A 15,535-nucleotide genomic window follows, 5' to 3' on the forward strand; every position below is an offset into this window, starting at 1 on the left:
CTCAGAGAGACCTGTCTTGATCACTCTAACTAAAGGAGTCTTCCTTTGGGGCTTTTTTGTGTCTCTAACATCCAAGTTACTCTGTATCACATCATCTTATGGGGAGTTTTTTCCTTCCTAACAGTTACCAAACATGGTAACTAGCTTACTTAATTATATACTTCTATGTTTCTGTTTCTATCCACTAAAATGTGAAGTTTCATTATTGCATGAATTTCCTCCACCTTGTCACCACTGCTTTTCTTACTACCCAGCTCCGTACCAAGAGTAACTGCTTAATAAATATTTTCTGAAGAAAAAAATGGGTCTTCTGAATAAGACCCCCTAAATATATTCTCTATGAGATCAACTGGTACTTCTCTGCATAAAAATCCTAAACTCATATCCAAAAAAAAAAAAAATCTGTATAAGAATGTTCAGAGCAGAGGCACCTGGGTGGCTCAGTCAGTTAAGCATCTGCCTTCAGCTCAGGTCATGATCCCGGGGTCCTGGGATCGAGCCCCGCATCGGGCTCCTTGCTCAGCAGAGAGCCTGCTTCTCCCTCTCCCTCTGCCTGCAGCTCCCCCTGCTTGTGCTCTCTCTCTCTCTCTCTCTGTCAAATAAATAAATAAATAATCTTAAAAAAAAAAAAAAAAAAGACCATTCAGAGCAACTTTATTCACAATAGTTAAAATCTGGAAACAAACCAAATGCCCATCAATAGGAGAATGGAAAAACAAATTACAGTATACTCATACTAGGGAATATTAATTACTCAGTACATAAAAAAGAATGAGCCAGTGATAAGTGTCTCAAAAGCACTTTGTGAAATCAACCAAACAGAAAAGAGTACCTTCTGCATGATTTCAACTATATAAAGTTTAAGAACAGTACAAAACATCTATGGTGAGAAAAATCAGAGCAGCAGTTGCCTGTAGAGGGTGAAGACTGGTTGGAAGGAAGCACAAAAAGAACTGGAAGTGTTCTACATCTTGACAGGCGTGTGGGTTACATGGGTATACATATTTATAAAAATGATTAAATTACTCACTGCCATGCAAATTGTATCACAGTTTTTTAAAAGGTCAAAAGTCTTAAATTTGCTCACTCAGATATCACATGGGATAAAGAAATCTAAGAAATGGAACCACACTACTATCCATTTTCACCAAGACCTACTTACTAATTTGTTCATTCACCTCCTAATTTCCTACTCTTTTTTGGCAGAAAAATGAAAAGATTTGGACCAAAATGTTTGATTAATTGTTCCTTGTAGCAACATACTGGGAAAATATATATCACTATGAAAGATAACTTATGCATTTATATAGAGTAAATAATATAAAACTGTGACAGAAAGCATAAACCAATATATGAGCAATTATAAAAGGAATAACCAATAAAGAACATTAATGAGATGTCAAAGTACATCAAATGCCTGTGATGTGAGACACCCATCATGAATTGTGTGATAACAAACCCCCAAGCTACAGGCTGAGCAAGAATGTTGTGGCTTTCAACTTCTGTCTACCCCTCAAAACACCTAAGAAATGTGACACATAGACTCATGATGGTACACTAATGTGCAAAATGCAAACAAAGAATGCAAAAGACTAAGAAACAGAGACATGTAATTAGAATGTAAAAATATCTACATGAATCCAATATATACATTTCCTTATAACACACTCTACCCTCTAATCAGCCATGTTAAGAATCATTATCTAGAACTGCAAGAACCAAAACAGTAGTCATGGGCCACATGTAGCTACTGAGCACTTAAAATGTGGCAAGAGCATATGAGAAACTGAATTTTTAATTTTACTAAATGTTAACTAATTTTAATTTTAAAAACATATTCAATTCAATTACTAGAAAGTTTAAAGTATGTTTAGAATAACCTGTTATGTAGACCTACTTTTTCAACTGTCAATTTTATGAAATTTAAGTACAAACCAAATATTTCTAATGAAAACTTAGTGCCATAACTGAGATGTGTTGTAAGTATAAAATATACACTGGTTTTAAAGACTTAATTAAAAAAAAAAAGAAAGAAAAAAGAAAACTCAACAGCTCACTAATAATTTTTTCATTGGTTAAATTTTTGAAGGGACATTTTGGATTCACTGGTTTACATAAAATAATCATTAAAATTAATTTCACCTGTTTCTTCTTACTTTTTTAAAATGTAGCTACTAGAAAACTTAAAAGTACATATGTGGCATGCATTATATTTCTACTGGAAAGTACTGTTCTAAAGCTTATATGTCTAAATGCAGATATAGATATCATTATGATACATTAATGATTAATATTTCAAACACCTCCTGACCTTTTCACTTGATTGTCTTCTTTTCTTTAGTTGAATGAAATCTGTTTCCACCCTTTCTGCCAGCTCTAGTTTCCTCTTGTTTCTTTTAAATGCAGCTAAACTGAATCCTATAAAAGAAACATTAAAAGTAACATTTGAGAAATATTAAGGCAATGAGGTAATGAGATATCCTGAAGCGCCTTCCTTAAGAATGTTGAATAAAGGGTTAAAAAAGTCTTTCCAATGTACACTGAGGTGGTAGGAGAATAAGAGAAATAACCTAAGGTTAAAGAAGTAAGAAAAAGGTTAAATCCAGATAGACAAATGCATCCTGAAGGTAGATGGTACCCAGAGGTATCTGCTAATGCATGCTACTGCCAACTTTGGTTTTGAAGGTCTCTGTGCATAAAGGACAAGGAATGAAATCTAGGGACAATACAGCATGAGAAAACATATTAGAGATTTTCCCACAAAAGAAAGTAAGGTATCTCAAGGAATAACATGACCCGTGAAAGGGAAAACTAGAAAAGGCCACTGTATACAAAGAAACAGGAAACTTGCAAGTCTCAGCTATGGCTATAAAGGTAAAGAAGAAAACACTCACTAGAAAATTCATGAACAAAAACTACTTTCAGACAAGTTTAAGGGAAAATTCTTATTATCTGTGTGGTCTGAAAACACACACACACACACACACACACACACATACACACAAGTGATCTTGGTGTTGCAGAGTTTCAAAAACCCATCAAAAAACAAATGCAAATACTCCCTGGAAAAACACATGTTAACTTACCAGACCTCAGAGAATTCCCACATTCCAATTAACATGAGCCCAAAGTTTAAAAAAAAAAAAAATTTACAAAATACATGAGAAATGAACCACCAAAAATAAGAGACTAAAAGCCAGCCAAATATAAGAAAGCATACCATGACCTACAAAGGCCTCAAATAATGGAATAATCAGATATAGAATAAAAAACATATTTATGCTCACAGAAATTAAGAAAAAAGATACTGAAAATATAATTAAGGGACAAAAAATGATAAAATGACCAGGCTGACTTAAAGAAGAATAAAATGGAGCTTCTAAAAATAAGAAAAATAATAATTAAAAATTTTAAACTTGACATATAGATTTCAACAGCCTAACTAGATTCAGCTGATAAAAGAGAAATTATAAACTAGAATATAATGCTAAAGAGATTATCAAAGTTTTCTGATAATGGCAGACTAAATTATTCAGAGTAATTCTCCTACTTAATTTACTAAAAATGTTGGATAAAATATGAAGAAACACCACCTTAAAAACATTAAAACCTTATAAAAACTACCAAGCTAAATTCTGGGGTAAACTGAGGACTAATGCTATTATTATTGTACTGTGAGCATTTGCCAACACTAGTACACGTGAGTTTGGTTAAATGGCATCAAAGAGAGACATAAGTCAAGCCCAGAGCCCATCAGAGGTGACAGTTTCATAAGAGACACTTCCCACAATAAGCTGGGGATTGAAAGGGCTAATGCTCTCACAGTGGAGCTGATTCAGAACTATGCAAGTCCTCTCTTACCTTCTATCCCAACTCCAAGTACATTCAAGCAAGACTGCCTTGGAACAAGGGGGAGAAAAGAATAAGGAGGAGGAAGAGGACAGGGATAAGAGGACTTAGGAAGAAAAAAACTACCACTGAGAAGTCTGGAGTTGACTGAAGCCCTTGCATAGTGATTTGCAAACATGTAGTCTGGGTGGGTCAGGGAATGTTAAGCTTTGAACTAAGTTTAAGCAGATTCTGATTAATGGTGTGTAAAATAATAGAAAATATATATATTGTTCTCTGCCCTTAGTTCCTGGGAAAGATCTCTTAAAACCCTTGTAATTTCCTAAATTATAAGACCACTAGGACCATTTTTTGTTCTAATATTTGGTCTTTGACCCCAGTTTCTGACAGAGCTTCTAAATCCCTTGGCATTTCTTGGGTAATATGAATGTCTTTTGTTTTAATGAGGTAACTCTCTTAGTGGGCTCCTAGATAGCATCAGGATGAAGACAGGTCACCAGAAAGACTAAACCATAATTAAAAGCTTGAAACTTTCACCCCATCCCCATCCTCTGGGAAATAGGGAAGTACTGGCAATTGAGTTAAAGACTGAGCATGCCTACATGATGAAACCTCCATAAAAATTCCAAAAGTACAAGGTTTGGGGACGTTCCAGGTAGCTAAACATACATGTCAGGAGGATGATACAAGTTAATCGAACCCAAGGATGAGGTCATGGGAACCTCTGATTCATAGCCAGTTGGTCAGAACTACAAGTGACAAGCTAGACTTTCAACTGGTATCTAAAGAGGAAGTGGTAGATTTATGAGACTCAGCCCTAACCTGTGTGGTCTACACTAACTCTGGCTGTAATCAGAATTGAACTGAACTGTAGGACACCCAGATGTCGCTGAAGAATTGCTTGGTGTAGAAACCCACACATCTGGTGTCAAAAGTGGTGCAGAGAGGTTTTGGGGTTTTTTTGGAGGGGAGGGTTTGAGAGAGAGAGAGAGCACGAATGGGGGGCAGGGGAAGAGGGAGAAGCAAACTCCCCACTGAGCAGGGAGCCTGACATGGGGCTCGATCCCAAGACCCTGAGATGATGACCTGAGCCGAAGTCAGATACTTAACCAACTGAGCCACCGAAGTGCCCCAATGTAGAGAGTTCTGAATATGATAGTAGTATGAAAGTAAAAGAGGAGTGTTTTTCCTATAAACAGTGCACACACAACTGGCAAAAATATATGCAAAAAATAATATCTAGAGAAAAATGCCTTCATCCTAGCCCATAGTGAAACTACACAAATAATTATTCAAGGGCAATGATAAGCACATAGTCAAAAATAATCAGGCACCAAAAAAATGGGGCACCATAAATAAGAACATGCAGGAAAGAATTCCAATTTGGATCTAGATACCACAATTATCAGGCACAAATATAAAACAAGTACACTTCTAACGATTAAAAAAGATAAAAGAACATGAAAAACATCTACAGATCATACCATAAACTAAAAGAAAGCAAAGACTATTAAAAAAACAAAACAAAACAAAAACAGAACTTCTAGAAATGAAAAGATAAATAACCAAAACTAAGATCTCAATGTACATGTTTGGTACCTGATAGGATACAGAAAAAAGAGCTGGTGAATTAGAAGACTGATCGGAAAAAAATTTAGCCAGAATGCAGCTAAAAGAGATTAAATGGAACTAGAGGTATTATGATAAGAGAAATGAGTCAATCAGAGAAAGACAATTATCATATGTTCTCACACACATGCGGAATTTAAGAAACAAGGCAGAGGATCATAGGGGAAGAGAGGAAAAATGGAACAAAATGAAACCAGAGAGGGAGACAAACCATAAGAGACTCTTAAACTTAGGAAACAAACTGACGATTTCTTGAGGGGAAAGGGGGAGCGGGTTGGAGATGGGATGGCTGGGTGATGGACACTGGGGAGGGTATGTGTTGTGAATCCTGGATATTGTGTAAGACTGATGAATCACAGAACTGTACCCCTGAAACAAATAATACATTATATGTTAATTTAAATAATTTAAAAAATAAAAGATATAAAATGATACAAAACACAGAAGAAACATTAATAGGGTAGATAATGTAAAAAGGCCTAATATTTTGTTTAATCAGGATTTCAGAAGATGAAAGTAAAAGAATGGGATAAAGGTAATGTTTTAAAAAACTGAATAAGAGGGATGCCTGGGTGGCTCAGTTGGTTAAGCCTCTGCCTTTGGCTCAGGTCACGATCCCAGAGTCCTGGGATCAAGTCCCACATCAGGCTCCTTGCTTGGCAGGGAGCCTGCTTCTCCCTCTGCCTGCCACTCCCCCTGCTTGTGCTCTCTCTCTCTCGCTCTCGCTCTCTCTCAGACAAATAAATAAAAATCTTTAATAAAATAAAATTAAACAAAAAATAAAATGAAATAATAAAAATTAAAAATGGAATAAGAATCCAAAATTATAAAAGCCAGTAATTGGGAGGAGGAGCAAGATGGAGGCGAAGTAGGAGACCTAAATTTCGTCTGGTCCCAGGAATTCAGCTAGATAGGTATCAAACCATTCAGAACACATACAAACTCAACAGGAGAAGAAAGAAAAGAATAGCAGCAACTCTCTGAACAGAAAAGCGACCACTTTCTGGAAGGTAGGATGTGTGGAGAAGTGAATCCGAGGCAATATTTGGGAAGACAGATGGGGGGCAGGGGGAGCCGGCTACTGGCAAGTGACAAAGCAGCAGAGCACAAAATTGGAACTTCTAAAAGTCTGCTCCACTGAGGGATGTCACTCCAGTGGCTAAGCAGGGGATGTAACCCATGCTGGGACAGTGTGGTCTCAAGAAAGAAAGGGTCACAGAAAGACCAGGGGTGCCTGAGTGCAGCAGAGGTCCCAGGTATCAGAGCGGGGAAGCCGGCTGGAGGAGTGGGCTCGCAGCTCAGGGTTGCCATAAACCATTATCTGCGGCACAGTCGGGCCACTGCTCCTCCAGAAGGGACCCAAAAAGCAGCAGATCCAGGGAGACTCCCCTTCCTCCCCCAGGAGTGCACTAAAGGAATGTGCTCCACTAGACACAGGGTCGTGTGCAAGAGATAGAAATGCTCGGTCAAAGGCTGGGTGAGCACGGAGTGTGGCCGGAGACCAGGGAGACAGGAGTGATTGACTGCTTTTCTCTGGGGGCTCACTGAGGAGTGGGGCACCAAGTACTCGGCTCCACCAGGGTGGAGATTGGGAGGTCGCCATTTTCACTCTCATCCTCCAAAGCTGTACAGAAAGCTTGAAGGGAACAAAAGCTCCCGAGAGCAAACCCGAGCAGATTACTTAGCCCTACCCCTTGCAAGGGCAGTGAAATTCTGCCTCAGGCAAAGAAATCTGAGAATCACAGCAACGGGCCCCTCCCCCAGATGAGCAGGAACAGCCAGCCAAGACCAAGTTTACCGATCAAGGAGAACAGCAGAACTCCAGCACTAGGGGAATACAGCACATAGAATTCATGACTTTTTTTCCCCATGATTCTTTAGTCTTTCAAAGTTAATTTCTTAACATTTATTTCTTTTCCTTTTTTTTTTGAATTTTTCTTTTTCCCTTTTTCAAGCAACATCTTATCAATCCCGTTTTTTAAAATCTTTTTTATTTTTCATTTTTAGAGTTATATTCTATCCCTTCATTGTAGTTAACCTTATTTTTTGTATATATTTAAGTTGTCCTCTATTTAAAATTTTGGGATACATTTTCTTCTAACAGACCAAAACATACCATAAATCTCTAGTGTATGGCTTTATTCTAGTCTCCTGCCTGATCACATTCTCTCCCTTTTCTTTTAAGTTCTTCCTTTTTTCAATCAACTTCTTATAAATTCCTTTTATAAAATCTTTTATAATTTTCATCTTGACAGTCATATTCCATCCCTTCATCATATTTACCCTTATTTTTGTACATATGTAAGTTTTTCTTTCCTTAAAATTGTGGGAGGCAGTTTCCTCTAACAGACCAAAATACGCCCAAAATCTAGTGTGTGGCACTGATCCATTCATCAGTCTGATCATATTTGATTATATTCGTTTTTTTTTTTTTTTTTTTTCTTTTCTTTTCCCCCCCCCCCCCCATTCGGTCTCTTCTGATTTGTTTAGTGTATATTTTTCTGGGGTCGTTGTTACCCTGTTAGCATTTTGTTCTCTCATTCATCTATTCTCCCCGGGACAAAATGACAAGATGGAAAAACTCACCTCAAAAGAAAAGAACAAGAGGCAGTAGAGACTACCAAGGACCTAATCAGTATGGACATTAGTAACATGTGGGAACTAGAGTTCAGAATGATGATTATAAAGATAATAGCTGGACTTGAAAAAAGCATGGAAGATACTAGAGAAACCCTTTCTGAAAGAAATAAAAGAACTAAAATCTAACCAAGTCGAAATCAAAAGGCTATTAATGAGATGCAATCAAAAATGGAGGCTCTACATGCTAGGATAAATGAGGCAGAAGAGAGAATTAGTGATATAGAACACCAAATGATGGAAAATAAAGAAGCTGAGAAAAAGAGAGATAAACAACTACTGGATCACGAGGGCAGAATTCGAGAGATAAGTGATACCATAAGACGAAACAATATTAGAATAATTGGAATCCCAGAAGGAGAAGAAAGAGAGAGAGGAAAGGAGGTATATTGGAGCAAACTATAGCAGAGAACGTCCCTAATTTGGGGAAGGAAACAGGCATCAAAATCCAGGAGGCACAGAGAACACCCCTCAAAATCAATAAAACTAGGTCAACACCCCGACATCTAATAGTAAAACTTACGAGTCTCAGAGACAAAGAGAAAATCCTGAAAGCAGCTCGGGAGAAGAGATCTGTAACCTACAATGGTAGAAACATTAGATTGGCAACAGACCTATACAGAGAGACCTGGCAGGCCAGAAAGGACTGGCAGGATATATTCAGAGCACTAAATGAGAAAAATATGCACCCAAGAATACTACATCCAGCTAGGCTGTAATTGAAAATAGAAAGAGAGAGAAAAAGCTTCCAGGACAAACAAAAACGAAAGGAATTTGCAAACACAAAACCAGCCCTACAAGAAATATTGAAAGGCGTCCTCTAAGCAAAGACAGAGCCTAAAAGCAACATAGACCAGAAAGGAACACAGACAATATACAGTAACAGTCACCTTACAGGCAATACAATGGCACTAAACTCATACATTTCAATAGTTACCCTGAATGTAAATGGGCTAAATGCCCCCAATCAAAAGACACAGGCTATCAGATTGGATAAAAAAAACAAGACCCATCGATATGCTGTCTGCAAGAGACTCATTTTACACCCAAAGACACATCCAGATTGAAAGTGAGGGGGTGGAAAACCATTTAGCATGCTAATGGGAATGAAAAGAAAGCTGGGGTGGCAATCCTTACATCAGACAATTAGATTTTAAACCAAAGACTATAATAAGAGATGAGGAAGGGCACTATATCATACTTAAAGGGTCTGTCCAACAAGAAGATCTAACAATTGTAAATATCTATGCCCCTAACATGGGAGCAGCCAATTATATAAGGCAATTAATAACAAAAGCAAAGAAACACATCGACAACAATACAATAATAGTGGGGGACTTTAACACCCCCCTCACTGAATGGACAGATCTTCTAAGCAAAATATCAACAAGGAAATAATGATTTAAATGACACACTGGACCAAATGGACTTCACAGATATATTCAGAACATTCTATCCCAAAGCAACAGGATACATATTCTTCTCTAATGCCCATGGAACATTCTCCACAACAGATCACATCCTGGGTCACAAATAAGGTCTCAACTGGTACCAAAAGACTGGGATCATTCCCTGCATATTTTCAGACCACAATGCTTTGAAACTAGAACTCAATCACAAGAGGAAAGTCGGAAAGAACTCAAATACATGGAGGCTAAAGAGCATCCTACTAAGAATGAATGGGTCAACCAGGAAATTAAAGAAGAATTTTAAAAAATTCCTGGAAACCAATGAAAATGAAAACACAACTGTTCAAAATCTTTAGGATGCAACAAAGGTACTCCTAAGAGGCAAGTATATACCAATACAAGCCTTTCTCAAGAAACAAGAAAGGTCTCAAATACACAACCTCACCCTACACCTAAAGGAGCTGAAGAAAGAACAGCAAATAAAGCCTAAACCCAGCAGGAGAAACGAATAATAAAGATCAGAGCAGAAATCAATGAAATAGAAACCAAAAGAACAGTACAACAGATCAACGAAACTAGGAGCTGATTCTTTGAAAGAATTAGTAAGACTGATAAACCCCTGGCCAGACTTATCAAAAAGAGAAACGACCCAAATAAATAAAATCATGAATGAAAGAGGAGAGATCACAACCAACAAAAAAGAAATACAAACAACTATAAGAACATATTATGAACAACTATATGCCAGCAAATTAGATAATCTGGAAGAAAGGGATGCATTCCTACAGACCTATAAACTACCAAAACTGAACCAGGAAGAAATAGAAAACCTGCACAAACCTATAACCACTAAGGAAATTGAAGCACTAATCAATAATCTCCCAACAAACAAGAGCCCAGGGCCAGATGGCTTCCCAGGGGAATTCTGCCAAACATTTAAAGAAGAATTAATACCTATTCTTCTAAAGCTGTTTCAAAGAATAGAAATGGAAGGAAAACTTCCAAACTCATTTTATGAGGCCACCATTACCTTGATCCCAAAACCAAAGACCCCATCAAAAAGCAGAATTACAGACCAATATCCCTGATGAACATGGATGCAAAAATTCTCACCAAAATACTAGCCAATAGGATCCAACAGTACATTAAAAGGATTATTCACCACGACCAAGTGAGATTTATCCCTGGGCTGCAAGGTTGGTTCAACATCTACAAATCAATCAATGTGATACAATACATTAACAAAAGAAAGAACAAGAACCATATGATCCTCTCAAAAGATGCAGAAAAAGCACCTGACAAAGCACAGGATCCTTTCTTGATTAAAACTCTTCAGAGTATAGGGATAGAGGATACATACCTCAATATCATAAAAGCCATCTATGAAAAACCCACAGCGAATATCATCATCAATGGGTAAAAACTGAGAGCTTTCCCCCTAATGTCAGGAACAAGGCAGGGATGTCCACTATCACCACTGCTATTCAACATAGTACTAGAAGTCCTAGCCTCAGCAATCAGACAACAAAAAGAAATAAAAGGCACCCGAATCAACAAAGAAGAAGTGAAACTCTCACTCTTTGCAGATGCTATGAAAATTTATGTGGAAAACCCAAAAGACTCAACCCCAAAACTGCTAGAACTCATACAGGAATTCAGTCAAGTGGCAGGATATAAAATCAATGCACAGAAAGCAGCTGCATTTCTATACACCAACAAGACAGAAGAAAGAGAAATTAAGGAGTCGATCCCATTTACAATGGCACCCAAAACCAGAAGATACCTAGGAATAAATCTAACGAAAGAGGCAAAGAAACTGTACTCAGAAACTATAGAATACTCATGAAAAAAAATTCAGGAAGACAAAAAGAAATGGAAAAAGCTCCATGCTCATGGATTGGAAGAACAAATATTGTGAAAATGTCAATGATACCTACAGCAATCTACACATTCAATGCAATCCCAATCAAAATACCCTCAACTTTTTTCAAAGAAATGGAACAAATAATCCTAAAATTTGTATAGAACCAGAAAAGACCCCAAATAGCCAGAGGAATGTTGAAAAAGAAAAGCAAAGCTGGTGGCATCACAATTCCGGACTTCCAGCTCTATTATAAAGCTGTAATTATCAAGACAGTATGGTACTGGCACAAAAACAGACACATAGATCAATGGAACAGAATAGAGAGCCCAGAAATGGATCCTCAACTCTATGGTCAACTAATCTTTGACAAAGCAGGAAAGAATGTCCAATGGAAAAAAGACAGTCTCTTCAACAAATGGTGTTGGGGGGGCGCCTGGGTGGTTCAGTTGTTAAGCGTCTGCCTTCGGCTCATGTCATGATCCTGGGGTCCTGGCATTGAGCCCCACATTGGGTTCCCTGCTCGGCAGGAAGCCTGCTTCTCCCTCTCCCACTCCCCCTGCTTGTGTTCCCTCTCTCGCTGTGTCTCTCTCTGTCAAATAAATAAATAAAATCTTTAAAAAAAAAAAAATGGTGTTGGGAAAATTGGACAGCCACATGCAGAAGAATGAAACTGGACCATTCTCTTACACCATACACAAAAATAGACTCCAAATGGATGAAAGACCTAAATGTGAGACAGGAATCCATCAAAATCCTAGAGGAAAACACAGGCAGCAACCTCTTCGACCTCAGGCGCAGCAACTTCTTGCTAGAAACATCGCCAAAGGCAAGGGAAGCAAGGGCAAAAAGGAACTAATGAACTACTGGGACTTCATCAAGATAAAAAGCTTTAGCACAGCAAAGGAAACAGTCAACAAAACCAAAAGACAACCGACAGAATGGGAGAAGATATTTGCAAATGACATATCAGATAAAGGGCTAGTATCCAAAACCTATAAAGAACTTATCAAACTCAATACCCAAAGAACAAATAATCCAATCAAGAAATGGGCAGAAGACATGAACAGACATTTTTCCAAAGAAGACATCCAAATGGCCAACAGACACATGAAAAAGTGCTCAACATCGCTCGGCATCCAGGAAATCCAAATCAAAACCTCAATGAGATACCACCTCACACCAGTCAGAATGGCTTAAATTAACAAGTCAGGAAACAACAGATGTTGACGAGGATGCGGAGAAAGGGGAACCCTCCTACACTGTTGGTGGGAATGCAAGGTGGTGAAGCCACTCTGGAAAACATTATGGAGGTTCCTCAAAAAGTTGAAAATAGAGCTACCGTATGACCCAGCAATTGCACTACTGGGTATTTACCCCAAATATACAAATGTAGTGATCTGAAGGGGTACATGCACCACAATGTTTATAGCAGCAATGTCCACAATAGCCAAACTATGGAAAGAGCAAAGATGTTCATCAACAGATGAATGGATAAAGAAGATGTGGTATATATACACAATGCAATATTATGCAGCCATAAAAAAAAAAAAAAATGAAATCTTGCCATTTGCAAGGACTTGGATGGAAGTAGAGGGTATTATGCTAAGCGAAATAAGTCAATCAGAGAAAGACAAGTATTATGATATCACTAATATGAGGAATTCTTAATCTCAGGAAACAAACTGAGGGTTGCTTGAGTGGTGGGGGTTGGGAGGGATGGGGTGGCTGGGTGATAGACACTGGGGAGGGTATGTGCTATGGTGAGTGCTGTGAATTGTGTAAGACTGATGAATAACAGATCTGTACCTCTGAAACAAATAATACATTACATGTTAAAAAAAAAGGGGGGGGTGCCTGGGTGGCTCAGTCGTTAAGCGTCTGCCTTCGGCTCAGGTCATGATCCCAGGGTCCCGGGATCAAGCCCCGCATCGGGCTCCCTGCTCGGCGGGGAGTCTGCTTCTCTCCCCCGGCTTGTGCTCTTTCTATCTCTATCTCTCTCAAATAAATAAAATCTTTTTTAAAAAAAAAAAAAAGATCGTAGGAAGGGAAAACTGAAGGGGGGGAAATCGGAGGGGGAGATGAACCATGAGAGACTATGGACTCTGAGAAACAAACTGAGGGTTTTAGAGGGGAGGAGGGTGGGCAGCTCTGTTAGCCCAGTGATGGGTATTAAGGAGGGCACGTATTGAATGGAGCACTGGGTGTTATACGCAAACAATGAATCATGGAACACTACATCAAAAACTAATGATGTGATGTATGGTGACTAACATAACATAATAAAAAAAATTTTTAGAAAATAAATAAATAAAAGCCACTAATCTACCAATTTAATAATTTTAAACAATATCCATAAATTAAATTAAAATCATAAAAGTTCATAACAAGATACATTAAGTAAAAGAGAATAAGAACAATGACATAGAAAAATCTAAAAATAGCAAGAGAGAAAACAGGTTACCTTCAATTAAGTGGCAGTTAAAATGACAGCAGTCTTTTCAACAGCAAAAAATTGAAGCCTAAGACAGTAGACTAATTACCAGTAGCTGAAAAGAAATATCTGCTGATTCAGAACACTATATTCAGTGAAAATATCCTTCAAAAATGAAGGCAAAATAAAAATAGTTTTAGGGGTGCCTGGGTGGCTCAGTTGGTTGAACGTCTGCCTTCGGCTCAGGTCATGATCCCAGGGTCCTGGGATCGAGCCCCGCCTCAGGCTCCCTGCTCAGCAGAGAGCCTGCTTCTCCCTCCCTCTCTGCCTGCCACTCTGCCTACTTGTGTTCTCTCTGTCAAATAAATAAATAAAATCTTTTTAAAAAAATAAAAATAAAAATAGTTTTATATAAACAAGAATGAGCAAATTCATCACCAACAAGACCTGTACTAATGAAAATACTAATGCGTGTTCTTCAGAAACAGAGAAAATAATACAAAGCGGAAGCAGAAAAGAAAAAAAAAAGTAGAGGGAATTAAATGCAAAGGAAAAAGTAAATAGGCAAATCAAAATGAAAATTGACTGTTATAAAATAATAATGTCTCCCACTGTTTTAAATACATACTGAGTTTTAAAATATAAACACAAAAGCTGGGAAGATGTTAAATGTAGTTCATTCAAGTATTATATAGTCCTTGCATTGTCTGAGAAGTGGTAAAAAGTACTATTTTCTAATAGACTTTCATAAGTCATGTATGTATGTTGAAATTTCTAGGTTAATTCAAAGAGAATGGTAAAACAAGGCAATAGAGGGGCGCCTGGCTGGCCCAGTCAGTTAAGCATTTGACTCTTGATTTCGACTCAGGTCATGATCCCAGGCTTGTGAGACCAAGCCCCATGTCAGGCTCCATGTTAGATGTGTAGCCTCCTTGAGATTCTCTCTACCTCTCCCTCTGCCCCTCCCCTCGCACTCTCTCTCTCTCTCTCTCTGGGAGAAAAAAAAAAGGTAATACAAACATACTAAAAAAGAAAATATAATGATAGAAAATAATACTAAAGAAGGCAAGAAATGAGATATAGAAGGAGGCATAGACCATGTGGGACAAATAAGAAACAAAGAGTAAAAGAGTAGATTCAAATCCAAATATATGAGTAATTGAAATAAATATAAATGGACTAAATGCAAAAATTAAAATACAAAGATCACCCAAAAAAAAAATTTATATTTATGTGCTGCTTCTAAGAGACATATCTTAAATATAAGAATACACACAAAGATTGAAAACAAAAAGAAAAAGATATACATGCAAACACTAACCAAAGGAAGCAGTTATTCATTTCTTTTTTTTTTAGAGATATAGAGTGCAAGTGGAGGGGAGGGGCAGAGGAAGAGGGAGAGAGAGAATCTTAAGCAGTCTCTACACCCAGTGTGGAGCCCAATGTTGGGCCCAATCTCATGACCCTGAGATCATGACCTGAGCCAATCAAGAGTCAGATGCTTAACTGACTGAGTCACCCTGCCACCCCTACAGTTATTTTAATATCAAACAAGTAGACTTCAAGGCAGCAAGCATTACTAGATTTGGAGCGCCATTTCTTTAAAATAAAAAGGCCAATGAACCAAAGTCTTTTGTGGGGCTGTTAACACACGCAAGTAAATATATGGCAACTAGAGCAAAAGAAAAAAAAATTAAGTTCTTTCATAATATAGTA

The 15,535-nt window shown here is 37.8% G+C and overlaps 1 protein-coding gene across 13 annotated transcripts in view; it reads right to left on the reverse strand.

The window, feature by feature from the left end:
* TASP1 (taspase 1) overlaps window positions 1-15,535 on the reverse strand; it is a 303,516-nt gene that overhangs the window by 197,296 nt on the left and 90,685 nt on the right. For all 13 annotated transcript variants that reach the window (XR_004301276.1, XR_004301274.1, XR_004301277.1 and 10 more), the window contains one exon: window positions 2,312-2,418. Coding sequence is in view for 9 of the 13 variants with exons in the window: in XM_032420014.1 (XP_032275905.1) it covers window positions 2,312-2,418 (107 nt within the window). In the remaining 4 variants the exon portion in view is untranslated. The remainder of the gene's footprint in view (window positions 1-2,311; window positions 2,419-15,535) is intronic.

This window comes from Phoca vitulina, unplaced genomic scaffold (genome assembly GCF_004348235.1).
Source record: "Phoca vitulina isolate PV1807 unplaced genomic scaffold, GSC_HSeal_1.0 scaffold22, whole genome shotgun sequence".
Classification (NCBI taxonomy): domain Eukaryota; kingdom Metazoa; phylum Chordata; class Mammalia; order Carnivora; family Phocidae; genus Phoca; species Phoca vitulina.